Raw genomic sequence first — 15,539 nt, forward strand, 5'->3', positions numbered from 1 at the left:
CCCCCCCCCAGCCAGGGCCTATGGCGGGGCCTGTGCTTCCCATCTGTCCTTCCCAGGCCCGGTCCTCACCCCTTAGCAACCTGGTCACTGCTGGTTTGGACCTCCCTCCTCAGTGGTTTTCCTCCGGTATGTCTTAATTGTTTTGTCCTCCTTTTTTCTTTTTTTCATTCATTTAATATTTATTTGGTACTTGCTATGTATTATCAATAGGCTTGCTTTGAGGAAACCAGCCTAATGACAGAGGCAAATGTGAATTTATACACCACACTCCGCCTCCTTTTAAGTCACACTTACTAACTCAGCTCTCTCTGGCACTAAGGTCTCATCATCTCTGTTATCCTGAACAAACACTCTCCCAACTGACCCTGCACGGGACAGCTGTCAGATTTCTCCCAACGGCAGAGCAACACCGGCAGACTAGATGCTAACTGAGGCGCTCTCCCTGCTCTGACACAGCCCTGGCAGCGGGGTCAGGGCTGGGGCTGCCTGCTGACTCAGGTTGCCCTGCACCAAGGCTGACTGACACCTAAATCTCCGTCAAAACAGCCTGACCCGCTGGGCTGAGCTGCAGTGGGAGGACGGAAGTAACTTCCCGAGGAATCAAGCCACCTAAGGCGGGGGAACAGACTCCTTGTCCTTGGAGCACACAGAAGCTCAGGCCACTGTGTGGTTCTGCCTGAGGACGAAAGACAGGCTATGTCAGTCATCCTTTAATATTTTTGGGTTACAAACCATTTTGAGAATCTTGGGAAAGCCAGGGATTCTTCCTCGAAAAATGCATGGATATACATGCAACAATTTCATATAGAACTTGAGGGTGTTCCCGGATTCCTGAAGTCCATCCAGGGGCCCCAGGTGAAGAGGCGCTGGACTGGGAAATCTTTCAAAGGCTTTCCATTTTATGAGTCACTTGGTTGGATGTTCTATCCCAGTGAAGACCAAACCCAGAAACACGGGATACACACTCCAGTGGGACGAGCCTCATGTACCAAGCTTTCCTATAATCTTTCCCCCTGACTTCCTTGCACACTGTTCAAAGACAACTCGCTGCAGTGTTGTTTGTTTGACATATGAGGCCCAAGCCAGTTAGTCTTTCAATGGGGCCATGCTCTGGAGAGGCAGAAATGAATCAAGTTTCATATAAGCAGGGGGTTAACGTATGTGCAGTGCCCTGGTGCACATGCAGCTGTGCTCACACTGTCAAGTATTACCCCTGAGCCCTACTCTGGAGGATGGAAGCTCCCTCCCTCTCGGTTGAGCCTGCTATTGTGGAGTGCGTGTAGGGGTACTGGGGACCAAAGCTCTCCTCACCCAGCCAGATAGACTTGGTTCTTTGGCTTTTAAAGCAGCCTACAGCTCAGTTCCATGCATTCCTTTCTGAGCGTCTCTGCACAGTGTCCCCACATGACCATGGAAGATGGAGCCCTGAGGCATGCAAGCTGTCCAGTTGGCAAGCCTCTCCCTCCTTCCCACCTCCCCAGAACTCCAAGGGGAGACATCGAACACCACTCATGAGCTATGGTAGAGATTGCTCACAGCCAATGAGGTACGTATATGGCGGGATGGGTGAACGTCAAATATGGGCGCCATGGAGGGCAGAGGAGAGGTTAGCAAGGGTTAGTTATGACCACACGGCCCCTCCCCTTCCCACATGCCTTTTCAACGACAATCTTATCACCGCAACCGATTTCAAATCAGACAAACTTAAAAAAAAACCACACACACTCAGCAAGACACAGGGTAGAGAAGTTTGCTTTTAGTGGTTGTTTTGGAAAAGAACTTGGGGGTGTTTGTGTAGACCAGTCTTTGTAAGGACAGTATTCCTCGACTCACCAGTACAAATCATTGCCACACAGGCGGGACATGCCTCACCTGTGACCCTGGCCCCTCTGTCTGTTGGATTTGAGACTGAAAGGCCCAACCATGAATCAGGTGGTGAATATTGTGGGATGCTCTGCTGCGGCCTGGAAGGCCCTCGGGCTTCACTCCGTACCCCAGTCCTCCCGAGACAGTCAAAGGGATACTGTACCTTGTAAGAAATTGCCACATACTCGTGGGGTTTTGTTACGGGCTGTCAAGTGTCAGAGACGGAAAGAGGAAGAGCGGGGCTGTGGGTCCCTGTGTGACTAGTGCGGCTCCAGCCCTGGGGCGGTGGGGTGAGGTTGGGGAGTTACGTTACCTTCCTGGGCACAGCAAGGGCAGAAGGAGAGAGGTCTACGCCGCGGAGTCCCGCCACTGGGCTCAACTTCAAAAAGGACCAAACAAGGAAGAGGAGGAGGAGGAGACGGAGAAAGACAAAACAGGAGAGGAGGAGGAGTTTGCAAGTGGAGAGGGACAGGGAGAAGGTGAAATAAAAAACAAGCAGAGGACAAAAAACATAAAAAGTGAGAAAGGAACAATAGGAGGAAAAGAAAAAAATACAAGAAATGGAAAAGCAGAAACAAGGGAAACAAAGTCTACAAATGAATTAAGTCCTTTTTTCAGCATGGAAACTGGCAAGAGCAGACCCAGGCATGGCCAGCAGTCCCTGATGTGGGCATGTGGCTTAGAAAAGGACCGCGCACGCACAAATGTTCCTTCCCGATGGCGGGCGGCTCCCGGGTAAGGGGCTGCTCCTTCCTCTAGTCCCCACAGGGAGGGAGGTGACACTGGGTGTAGGGTTCCCTTCTCAGAAATGCCCAAAGCCCCTGGGACAGGCCTGCCTTCCTCTGTGGAGCAGACAGGTAAACGCGTGGCCAAGCTGCCACTAGATTTGTGTTCATGGACACGAGCTCCCAGTAAGACTAAGCTGGGATAAGTCTAAGGGGCGGGGCGGGCTCTGCGACCGACCACTGGGCCCAAGGACAGCAGCTGTGACTATAGGGCAGCAACCACCCTCGCGGTGGGCTTCCAGTGCTCGGATATCTGCAGTGCTTCTAACTCTGAGCCAGGGCGTGTTGGGGGAACGTGTCCACACAGAGGCAACTTCCACCAATCCATATCGCTATCCCCCCACATGCCAGGGAGAGCCAACCATCCCCTTTTCTTCTGCCCCTTCCATCTGCAGAGCTGGAGGAAGGCTGTCACACTTTGGACTGTAAGACCAAAAGGGGTGAGCTGACAGGACATGCCAAAAACCCACAGTAACAATGCTGGTCAGAGTCGTGGAAGGGGCAGTTGAGAGAAGACAGTGTACAGAGAGACACCTTTGAGACTTAGAGAGACCTGAGAGTGACTCAAGGACGAGGGAGAGGAGCTTGGCAGGGACCATCACAGAACCACAGGGGCACACACAGGAGACAAGGAGCCCACCCCCAGGGGCACAAGTGCCTCAGGAGCTGCGGGGGGTGGGAAGGTTAAGTGGGTGGTTTTACAATTAGAGCAGGGTATAAGTAAGCCCGTTTTAGTCAACAGAAGGGCCAAATAAATAAGCTATTGGATGAGACCCTTCTACTTTGCAGTTGAGGAAATGCAGGCACCACATTTTCCTTTGCCTCAAGCCCCTCACAGTGCTCTCCACAGTGCTTTGTGCATAGTCTGATACCAGGTACACTTCAAAACTACAACTGGAGACTGCTTGTGTGAAATGCTGATTATAACCAGTGCTCTCCACAGACATGACCATGACGAGCTGACGTGCTGGGGTAGGGAGGAGTACGAAACACACTGCTTCATAGCTGATCTACAGTTAGTCTTCTTCATTACAAAGTATAGAGTCTGTGTTGGTGCTCAGAACACCTGGTTAGATCCCATGAAATATTCTGTCAGAGAGCACTCTGTGCCACTTCCTGGGACCAATGTCACACCAGACAGGCTGTGGTGCACAGTGGAAGCATCCATATTCATTAAAGGCACAGTGACACCATACCAAAACACACCCAAATAAGAAAGCATGTACCTGCATGAATATTGAAAAATGTTTTTCTACACTCTGGATATCACAAAATACAGCTTTTAGCTTTTATCATGTAGAGTACATCCTCATACACTCTTTCCAATACTGAAGACAAAGTGAGGTAACAGAATATTCAGAACAGAAATTAGGAAATGAAATTAGAAAAGGGGTATCAGGTAAAGCGAGTGTTTAAAAAAAAAAGATTCTCGTAACAAGCGGCAGAAAGCAGGATGTAAAAGGCCAGAAGGGCTGCCCCTCATAAGCATGGTCATGACTTCCTTCTTTAGACCTCCCTACATGCTCCAAATTTCCTTAATGTAGACTACCTTAATAATCAGAAAAACATCCAATACATACTGTTTTGAAAAGAAGAAATTGGCGGGAAAACTGACTGGAAACATCGGACAAGGGGAGTTCCACCCAGACTCAAATCTGAAATGAGCAAGGGAAGCAGGGGGTTCTGATTCTGTCATTTCTTTGCCTTTTTTGGAGATGTGGGAAATGCAGGGCTTGGTTCACTAGTTCTAAAGACCAAGATGCGGTCGAGCTCATGGCAAACAGAAGTTAAAAAAATTCTTTTTAATGCACCAATATAGAAGTCAATGGTACTAGGTTTCTGTCTCTTTGTGCCAGCCACGGTATTTCTTACCTCTCAAACCATCTGCGCCCTCCGGGCCCCAGCTGTCACTTCTGAGTGACCCCAGGATTTGGTCCTGGTTGGGGGCTATTTGCCAGCAGGTCTGCCGTCTCATCCTGAAGGCTCTGCCTGCTCTCATCACTCTGCAAACTCACCTGTTCCCATTTTTACCTTGGCAGCAAACTCACTTTTTCCCTCTGAAGCAGCATTTCCTTTTGAAATGTGACCATCAGTGACTCTTTGGCACCCACTCACCTTGACCTCTGCGGGCCAGTGACATGTGTCACTGAAGTTTGTAAAGCAGTAGAATGTCATTGTACAGTAAGGCATGTTTCATTATATTCCAGTGTGAGGCTTGAAATAAGTATGGATAATGCCTTATAGTTTGAAAACACTCTCACGTGTATTACTTCATTTGATCCTTAATTGGCCCAGGGAGGCAACCTGATGGGCCTTAGCATCTCTATTTTCAAATGAGGCATCTGAGGCTCAAAGAAGTTAAATGTGGCCAGCCTGATTAAAACTCAGATCTTTGTTTCCCACCCTAAACTAAGTCTGCACTCTTTAAAGGGCCAATGAGAGCTCCAGGCAAATCTAACAGCAGGCAGCTACTGGAAGCTGAGAAGTCATACAGACCCTTTTCAGAACACCAGGCTGGATAAGTGACCTCCGGAGAGGAATAAGTGACCTGGCTGGGGTATAGTGAAGCCAGGACCTGAATGCAGGCTTCACCACACTACCACGTTGCCTCTGACATGCCTGGACACCTCCTCCAGGCCCTGCCTCTTGTGTGGCCCAAGGCTGGTCCAGGACCCAGTAGGCTGTGGAGCAGCTGGCAGGCGGGAGAAGAGAACAATCATAAGGCAACTCCCCCTTCTCTACACTGTCCTTTCTATATTTCCATTTTCCTCCGATTTCCTCATAAAGGCTTTGTCCAAGACACTTCACCCCAAAGCACCCCCACGCCCCATCAGCTAACTGGATGAAATGTCAGGCCAGCTGGACAAAACCACCCCTCAGGACGTTGAGCTCGGATGTTCATATGAAATGTGCACAAACCCGACTTCAGTCCTTTTGGTAGTCAGAATCCCAAGGTCCCTAGCCCTGAGATTGGGAGGTAGAGAAAGAGAGGTGAGGATGGGATTATAAAGCCTGGAGGGGCCACGACAGAGGCCAGTGTACAGCAGGGACAGCATGGGCTGTGAGGGGAGTTGGCCTGAGGCTCCGCATCTCCAATTCAGTCATTCAGTTCTGCCTGCTTATGTTTAATCCATTGACTTCTATATTGGTGCTAAAGAAAAAACAATTAGAAATAACTGATAAGGACAATAGGCTTATCTTAAGAACTAATAAATTATACAAGGATGTTTGAGCACCTCTGATGTACCTGGCACTGTGCTAGTTATACACCAGCCCTGTTTTCTCTAAGAGACAAAGCATGGAAATTTTTTGAGTTGGAGGCAACAGATGAGGGCAGCCACAGCAGGCCAGTCTCCAGGATGACTGGACCAAAGGAAAGTGGACCAGGGACCTGGCGTGGAGCTGAGCAGCAGCCTGGGGTTGTGCCTGGTGTTCAGGCACCCCCCTCCTACTGTACAGGCTCCAGGTTCCCCTTGTTGGACAAAGGAACCGTCACCACCACAGGCTTCAAGCTGGAGGGCTGCTGCAGCATGGGGAGGGGCCAGCTAGGGATGCTGCATTTCCCCATGGAAACACTGGTTCTGACCTAGAGCCTAGTACTCCACCCTAGAGACATTATGAGGAAAATGGGCTGAAAAGCTGAGCCACCATTTATAACTGCATTTCCAAATGAAAATCCAGAATTCCAAATAATCAGCTCACAAACGTCATACAGTATCCTCCTATTAGAGGCTCAAAATTGCCCCCAACTTCCCTTTTGAGATCTCACAGCTTGTTTCATGCACAAACCTGTAAAGTGCCCCCAGGTTAGATTACTTCCCTTCCAGCGACACTTTCGGAAAATCCTGCACATAGGAAGAGATTCTTTTTGACTCTAACTTCCTTTTGGTCTCTGAAAAAGCTCCAAGGTGTGACAGGTAGGAAAGGGGTATGCTTACTTCTCAGGTGCGTTTGGAGGTCCCCCTCTCCTGCCGCAGGAGCTCTGGGGCCAGTGTCTGCGGGTGGCCTGGAGCAGGCCTCACCCTGCCTGGGCGGGCCTCCCTGTCTCACTCTTGTTCTGGCAGTAATTCACTGGTAACTGACCCAGCACAGGTACTACCAGGGCCATTACTGTTCATGCCAAGCCCAGCCGACCAGATTAAACTTGCAGGAAGCCACAAGCCCAGGATGGGAGAGTTTCTTGGTGGTTCACATACAGGAATGAAGCTTTTACTCATTATCAAAATTTTCTGTGTCCTTCAGGTTATGTGGCCTTAAGAAAGGGAAGACTGACCAAAGGTTTTGTTGACTAAGCTTATACTTAACTGTTCTGACTCCTCCACCTAGGAAACCTACTTGCTCAGTATCAATGCCAAGACCCTGAGTTGAGGCAGCCTTAGCACTGAAGGCTGACGTGCCCAGTGCCACACCCAGGGGCAATGACCAACACCGCGGCCTTACGAGGGAGTCAGGGTTGCTGGTTTGCAATGCTGCAGAGTGGTAAGCGGGCCTCTGATAGGGTGAGGGTTTGTGGTCTGACAGGCCCAGTGTACATACACAGGACAGGGCCGGGCTGTGCCTTTTGTTATAAAACAGTGCAGAATGGATCTCTAGACTGGGGAGGGGACAGAATGAAGGACAAAGAAAACAGCATGTAAGGAACTGAGATGAAGCACACACACACACATATGTGTACATTCACATCCAACATGCATGCACACAGAATAACGCTGGGAAATCTCAAGGATTTTAAAGTTCTGAGCAAAAACAGCCATGCTAATGCTCAGACCAAAAAGACAAGCCAAAATCTACTGACATCAAATTTAAGGGAGCAAACAGAACAGGAAGACCCAGAAGGAAGGGGAAGTGGGCAGGCGTAGGGTGTGAGGTAGGCCCCATGCCTCAAACCCCAAGTTACCAGCAACAAAGACCACTTTCTAGCCCTCTATATCACATTTTTAAACCATTCGTGTTCTTTCTTTCAATTTCCCTTGGAGACAAATCAAGAGGTGAGGTCTCTGAAATTAGGTATATGTACAGTAAAACCTTGGATTGCGAGTAACTTGGTTTGTGAGTGTTCCGCCAGGCAAGCAAACATTCCTAATAAATTTTAACGTGGTAAACGAGCTATGTCTTGCAATACGAGTAGTTTGTTTCCGGAATGAATTATGCTTGCAAACCAAGGTATTACTGTATTTTTAATTCAAAGTTATTCTGAAGAGATCTGGTTTTATATAAAGATTTCTATTCGGGCCGGCCGAGTGGCATGATGGTTAAGAACTGGCTTGGGATGCCAGAGGGCCCTGGTTCGGATCCCACATATGAGGGCCAGTGACACTGCCCTCCACAGCTAAGATGCTGAACAACAGCTCAACCTGGAGCTGGGCTGCCATGAGTCGCCGGCGACGGCGTAGGCTGCAGCCCCTGTGGCAGTGGGTTGCCATGGGCTACCGTGTGTGGCCAGCAGCCAGCGTGAGCGGCCAGCAGCCGCAGTGAGCGGCCGTCCAGAAGCCGGCGACTGATCTGCCTCGCCAGAGAAGAGCGCAATGATGGTGCCAACTTGGGCCAGTGAAGCAACGTCCTCCACAACTAGATTGAAGAACAAAACGACAGCAACTTGTCTGTTCCCCTTCCCCCAACTCCCCAGCACTGTTCCCATCCCCCCAATTCCCCAATAAAAATCTTTAAAAAAAAAAGATTTCTATTCATCTGTCTGTCTCGTGCAGAGGTCGGCAAACTTTTGAGACTGAACGTACACAAAGAGTCGCATGTGGCTCATGAGCCGCAGTTTGCCAACTCCTGGTCTAGTGTAACACAATGTGGTGATTGGGACCCACAGGGGAGTCTGACCAGTGTCCAGGGGAGTGAGGTCACTTGGGAACACTTCCTCTCTGGCCCAAGGCTCATTCTGTGTCCTCCAATGGTTTCTTTAGGAATCACAAGGTTCAGCTGTGAAGAAAGGATCTTTATTCTATGTACTCTGGGGCTCAAAATGAGACTTTTAATACGGAGTTGGTGACTTTACACAGTTAGCTGAGAGTCATCAAAAGACCCTCCTGACTGTGAGTGGCCAGCAGCCGGCGTGAGCTGCCGTGAGCAGCCATCCAATGACCAGCGACCCACTGCCTCACCCGGGAAGAGCGCAATGATCATAATACCAACATGGGCCAGTGAAGCAGTGTCCTCCATAACTAGACTGAAGAACAAAAGGATAGCAACTTGTCTGTTCCTCTTCCCCCATTCCCCAATAAAATCTTAAAAAAAAAAGAAAGATCCTCCTGAAACAACATAGTGTGATGGGCACAGCACCAGGTGGCACCAGGAGCCCGGACTCCTTGGGGCAGGACCTGACACTGCCTGGAGCTTGTCTTACCCATGGGAGACATAAGACCAGCGTTGGGCCCAGCAGTGGGGTTTTTGTGTGGCCTCTGTAGATGCGTGAGCAGAGAAGCAATCAGGTTCCACATTTAAGGCTTCAGATTTCAAAAGGATAATTTCTTCCCCCCAAATAATGAACATTACTAAGTGCTCCAAGAATGAAACATCAGTAGAAACTGAAAGGGACCTAATACTAGCATCTAAGTTTTCCTCCTGGAGCGTGATGGGAACAGGGCCGGAGGACCCCTGCCCTCTGCCTGGGGCACACAGTGGCTCCCTGTGGAAGGGACATTTCTCTCATGCTTCACTGGTGGAGCAGCAGCAGCCCTCTATGTGGTAAGCAGAGCCCTCAAGAGAAGTCTTAATTTTACACAGAAATTGTAATGAGCTGAAAAAGAGGAAGTGATGAGAACCAAATAGCAACGTGATAAGGTTTTTGATGGTGGGGTATTTTATAATTCAGAAGACAGGCACTGAGTTTGTTTTTTCTATTTATTTCATGTCCCCCCGGAATCTGTTAGAATTCTAAATCTGAAAGGCTAGTATCTGGAGTCCAGAGACATAGAAATGAAAACAGCCAACTATATTTTATCACTCAAACTATGGGGATAAAGAAAAAAAAACTAGACACACAAGGTAATCAGTGTGGCAACGATTATCTTGAAACGAAAGGGAAGGGTGAATATAATTTTAAAGAAATGGGTTTTGACAGTTCCTTCCAGGAGATTTTGAATAAAAAACAACAACACTTTTTTCACACACCAAGATTCATTTGGAATGGAATAAACTTTCCCCAGGAGTGTTAGCGGGAGGTGGGAAAGGCATCGAGGACATTAGGCAAGAAGCAGGGTTTGTTAAATGGAACGTAAGCATCAGCCCTTTTACAGCATCAATGTCCATGAGTATCAAAGTCCCTGAACACACCAGAAGCTCTGGGGCACTAAAGGAGGCCATACAGGGTAGGAACCGTTGGGACCATGGGCCAGAGAGCAGAGACAGCCTCCTTATGGGTGGAGGGTCCTATGAATATGGCAGTGTCTCATAGCAGGAATCTCAGAATTATGCCTGTGGATTTTAAATGAATGGGCCAAAAAGTGACTCTCTTAAAAGAATGAGATTATGGGAAAAAAAAAGAGAGAATGATATCTGCCAGCTCTTCTGTTTCAAAGCCACTGGTAGGCAAGGAACCGGCAAGGGGAGGTGAAGAGGTCAGACTGCCTGACTAAGGGTGCAGAAACCTGGAAGGTGCCAGAGTGTCCCCCTGGTTACTCTCAGGAGCAGTGTTTGGCACTCCTTTTGACAAAATGGCAGGTTTTCAGGAGAAAAACTGCCCAGAGTCTAGAAACAAGACTCATGGGTTGGTTATTTCTAGAATCAAATATACATGGTGAGCTTTGTAAAGCAAGACATCAAAAATATTGAATTCCTTTATGGTAGTGGTTCTCCTGTTTTAGAGGGCATTTGAATCATCTAGGTTTGTTAAAACACAGATAAGCAGGCCTTACTCTTAGAGTTTGATTCAGCAAGTCTGGGTGGGGTCTGACAATCTGCATTTCTAACAAACTCCCTGGTCACACTCTGAGAACCACTGCCTTAGACTTTTTTCTGTCTTCATTGAAAAGAACTGCAAAGTCAGTCCCAGGACACAGCATGGAGGGAGGGACGTTTTTACAGGTATCTGTTAATGCAGTGTCAAGCTGGCGCCTGGGCACCGCCCACGTACCTGGGCCCCTCAGGGGGACAAGAGCGCACCCTAATGAAATGGCTGAGGCTGAGTGCTTCATGTATCTGCTTCCTGAGTGTGGATGGCAGTGAGCTTCCTACTGGATGTGACTCCTACAAGCTGGGAGGGGTGACATCCAAGGCAGAGGCATGTGGAGTGCGTGAGTAAATGCATGTGAGCACTTGTGTGTGTGCACGGATACCGTCAAACAACCAAAGGACCAGGATGCAGACGCAAGGTTGATGGGTGGGGGTAGGTGAACTGTTATTATAAAAAATTAAGATAACTCTGGGCAGCAAAAGCCATGTGAACTCTTATCCCGAGTGTATGTGGCAGAGGGGAGGACCCGGCACGCTGCTCCATTATGGCTGGAAAAGGGCCTGTGCTTTTGCCATTGGTTACTGGGTTGACTTCTTGCTGTTTGTGAGCAGGGACTGGGCAGAGGATAGGGAAAGGGTGTCAGCAGGGTTAGTCAGCACCAGGTGCTGCCATACATACCACCCAGGTGCAAGTCGATGAGCTCGCTGTAATAAGACTCTCCCCAATAGTCTACAACAAGGAATTGGTGAAGAGAGTTACTGGATCAGATAACCCTCCTCCCCTCACACCCCAAGCAATCAATGACATGAAGCAAAAGAAACACACAGAGAGTCAGCAAGAGGGTGGAGAAAAACAGCTGGAAAGCATGCATCTCCGTAAGTGCACAAGTGTCCATGCATGCTGAGCTATGTACTTCCCGGTGGTGGGAGGAGGCCCTCACTCAACCACAGGCGATAGAGTTAACAGACAATAACAAGGTGATTCCTGTTTATACCTCTGATCCCTTAGGACGAAAGGCCTTGGCTTTGCTGGGAATCCTGGCCCTGCTGGGATTCAATCTTATCTAACTAAGAAGATTTAAAAAATTCAAGGGCAGATCAGGGGCTACTTACTTCCTTATCTTGTGAATATTAAAGCCCCAGTCTAAGGGGTTGAAGGCAAGACATGAACATCCTAAAAAGCTCTGCGAGGACACCCATCCTTAGGTTTAAAGGCACTCAGAGCTCTCCCAAGAACCCACACGTGTGACCCCAGTGGTGAATGTATCAAACTCCTTGCAGAACCACTTGAGCCAGATGGGTTTGAGATGAAGGAGTTCCTGCTTCTTCTGAGGTTAGGGCCTCAACTTCAGCCAGCCTTCGCTCTAAAAGCAGGAAATGAGCAGCGACTATTTGCCCAAAGGCTGTGGAGGTCTGCTGGCCACCTGCATTTCTAGCTTTTAGCTCCGGTGGCTGTCCAGCAAGGACGTGATGTTCTTCACACACCTGAGATGCAGCGCTGGGGCCCAGCCGCAGGGCTGGGCTTTGCCAGGTGGTCCTCATCCTCCCAGAATCATAATCATAGGCACAGCACAAGCATCCTGCTCTCTCTCTCCCTTACCCCCCACATCTCCCAATCTGAATGCTGATCCTAGCAGCCTTTTGTTCCCCACCAGGGTTCTGCTTTCAAGAATGGACACCCCAGAAAGCAGAATACAATCCTGAAATGGTTTTTCAGCTCATGTTCAAAGCTGATCCAGTGGTTTAAGTTTGAATCAGGGTTCCAGAAACAAAAAGGGCTTCCAGGTACTCTAGACCAGAAATCATGCCAGTCTGTCTTGTCCTTGGCTTGAAGGCTCTGAATCTAACCTTACAGTCTGAATATTCATGAGCCTCAGACAAGGTAAGACCAACAAGATGGTCAATAAGATGGCAGGTCCATGTCAGAACTCTTCCCTGAAAGAGCAGCTTGGCTAACTTGGCAGTTGGAGCCCCCTGCAAAGTGAGACAGAACAGTAAGCTGGCCAGATGTATGCCCTCAGGGAAGGGGCTGACTAGCAGTGCTGGAAGATTCCAGGCTATCGTGCTCAGCTAAGATTAGCCAGGATCAGGGCCGGCTGAGTGGCTCAGTTGGTTAAGAGCTCGCTCAAGAGTTTGAGCTCTGAGCAACAGCGGTTCGAGTCAGCCCAAGCTGAGCAGCCGCTGAGCTGCCAACAGGTGGCAGGATGGCTCAGCTAAAAAAACAAACAAACAAACAAAAAACATTAGCCAGGATCAACCAGACTAACAAGGCGGAAGGAATGCCGAAGCGAGAGAGAAAGGAGCAGCCAGTGTACACTGATTCGCCTCAGAGATGACCTCTGCCAAGTAGGAACAGGGTCACTGGACCTTCTCACAGTAGGTGAGGCTTGAAAGCGATGTGCTTAAAATAAGAAAAGGAAAATAATATACTTGGAAATATACCTACGGTAGGAGTGACTATATTCTGAGAATTTCCCAAATGTAGCTTGGGGGATCTCCCAACAGAGCTACCAAAGCCTGTTTTTAAAAACAGGACAGGTGTGTATTTGGATGGAGGTGTTGTGGTGAAGCCTTGCTTAGAAGAGAACGGACGAGCACGGTGGTTTTCAAACTGTTCTGTGGAACCCTAGGCTTCTTCAAGTGCTATTCCAGGGCTCTCCCAAACACCTGATTTACAAACACTTTTAACTCACTTAAAAAACTTAAATAAGACAGAGCACGTTCCACTGTTTGATATGCCAACCTTTAACCCACTGAAGACCATTAACACATTCATTTGTGCTACTAGATAAACTGGGCTTTGTGAAGCCCCCTGTGTGCACTCCCTGTAAATTGCAACGAAGAGGACATTTGCACGCTTATGCACATTCTGGCCTGCAGGCAGAGTGCCTGTGTACAGGCATACTTGGGGGGGTCCTGGGAGAGCTGTCGCTCAGTGAGACGCAGCGTCTTGAGCAGCCCATCACAGGGAGGTCCTCCAGGTGGGGACCACACGTGTCACAATACCATAGCATAGTTGGTTTCTGTGCTCACTGAATGTTGGGGAGCTTTTACCTGAGATCTATTCTTTATAAGGAATAGGAACTGCTATTAGATTTGTTAAGTGATTCAAATGTGAAAATTTCCAACTGCTCTACTGAAGCATCAAGCTTCTAGATCATTTAAACCACATACATGCTGAAATCTCAGGTGAACTGTTAAAAACCTGTTACCATTTATACCAAGTATGTCTGTGTAGCTGGATGTTCTCTACACTGCGCCCCAGGCATCAGCTGGACTGAGGCACACCTCACTAGAACTTGTATTTTCAAATTTATGTCTATGAACATTTTAGAATAAGTATTTTTTATTTAAACTTGAACTTATAATTTAGTTTGTAAAAAAGGGTTATATGCTAAAAAACAAGTTTGAAAACCACTGACTTAGATGAAATCCTGGTTGTATATGTTTATGAAAAGATAATTACCTAAACAACTAGAAAGAGGAATTTTAGCAAAACCCTATGCCTGTCTTCCATGGTGCGTTTCCTCTAACTCCTCGGCAGCCAGCAGCTGGAAGAACTAGCCTGTGGACAAATACTGAAGCATTGCCACTGACCCGAAGTGCACGGCAGTCGGTAGGTACACGAGTGCTTTATGCAAACCATCAAACCTGGGGCGGCCACCTGAACTCAGACCTGTGAACAGGGAGCAGAATGTCCCCCTGAAGACTTGTGCTAACGCGGGAATGTAGCTGCACCTGTCAGAGGAGCTAGTCTGTGCACTGGGAGGTATGCCCCTCACTTTCCATCTCACAGGAGTAATCTGCGGGGAAGGCCTGAAGGGCTGGCAGCCCCCCCCCCCCCATACCTTCTGCAGGGGAAAAGGCAGCGAGGGCAGGGCCCTGGGAGTTGTGTACCGCCAGTGCAGAGCATCTCTGGCAGGTTCCAGCCAACCCCCCAGCGGGTCAGGCTTCCCCAGGAGGCCAAGTCAGAGCATGCAGGGTAGGGAGCAAAAAACGGGGATGGTGGAGACACAGCTTCATTTGGAAGCTGGTGACCCTTTTAGGTGATCATGAATCTCTACTCCTTGATACAGAGGTCAGTGCCTACCTTGTAGTCACAGACCCCAGGCTTCTGGCTGCTCAGCAGTTCAAGTTTCTGTATTTCGTTTGGTGGCCCAGGCTTCAAGCAGTGAGGCCAGTATCAGATACGGCACCAAATTAAGAACCTCACATCCTCACCTTTCTCCCTCATGCCCGTCTCTTCACCTGTAGGTTGTCACTGAGTTGATTGCAAAGCTGCAACTTCTTGGCCTTGAAGGGCCTGGAAAGGAGACCTACTTCTGTGTGACCCCTGACTCCCGCCGCGTGAACTGCAGTTTTACAGAACCCCAGGAATTCATCTTGACACCAGGCACGTATTATGAGGTCACCCTATTGGTCAGTTTTCCAGCAAGACCAGATGGCAGCCACAAACCCTGTTCCTGGCTTCCTCTCACTGGTTCTGTGGTTTACAGACAGCCTGCCTACCAGGAGATGTACCACCCTTCCCTCTGCCACACTAGAATAAGGACGTAATAAGGGGTCGCCGCAAAAGTAGGCTATGGCCTTTCTTCATTCCTCAGCCGCCCAGCTTGAATGCTAAACCTGGAGGCCTGTGCTCTCTCCAGAAAGATGAAGGTTTTCCCACCCACAGATGACCAAGACTTACGGACTCTTGAGAAAGCAGACATCTGTCACTCCATGCCTGTTGGGGCTACCATTGGGGCTGGCCCAGGAGCTTCAAAGTCTTCAACCAACAGGGGTTCTTGGGTCCTTGGGACCTGACATGACTCAGGTACTTCCTTGTTTTCTCTGTGCCCACCTGTGCTAGCCCACCCCCAGGCTCCTTGGAGGAACACGGGTATCAATGCACTACATCTGGGCATCTTCCCCAGGCATGGCAGTCACCAGGCACATGGCACTCACAGCCACTTCCCAGTGTCTAGTTGGTGCTGACTCACTGCAGTC

At 48.9% G+C, this 15,539-nt stretch overlaps 1 protein-coding gene across 13 annotated transcripts in view; it reads right to left on the reverse strand.

Annotated features, from left to right (window-relative positions):
- Positions 1 to 6: 6 nt before the first annotated feature.
- Positions 7 to 15,539, reverse strand: part of MICAL3 (microtubule associated monooxygenase, calponin and LIM domain containing 3) — a 220,152-nt gene continuing 204,619 nt past the window's right edge. For 12 of the 13 annotated variants that reach the window (XM_019627037.1, XM_019627036.1, XM_019627047.1 and 9 more), the window contains one exon: positions 7 to 2,245. In XM_019627037.1, coding sequence (XP_019482582.1) covers positions 2,127 to 2,245 — 119 coding nt within the window. In that variant the 3' untranslated portion in view covers positions 7 to 2,126. Of the gene's footprint in view, positions 2,246 to 8,847; positions 11,281 to 15,539 lie in introns of those variants that run through there. The other variant, XM_019627040.1, reaches the window with a different exon arrangement.

The sequence above is a fragment of the Hipposideros armiger genome, unplaced genomic scaffold, assembly GCF_001890085.2.
Source record: "Hipposideros armiger isolate ML-2016 unplaced genomic scaffold, ASM189008v1 scaffold_703, whole genome shotgun sequence".
NCBI lineage: Eukaryota > Metazoa > Chordata > Mammalia > Chiroptera > Hipposideridae > Hipposideros > Hipposideros armiger.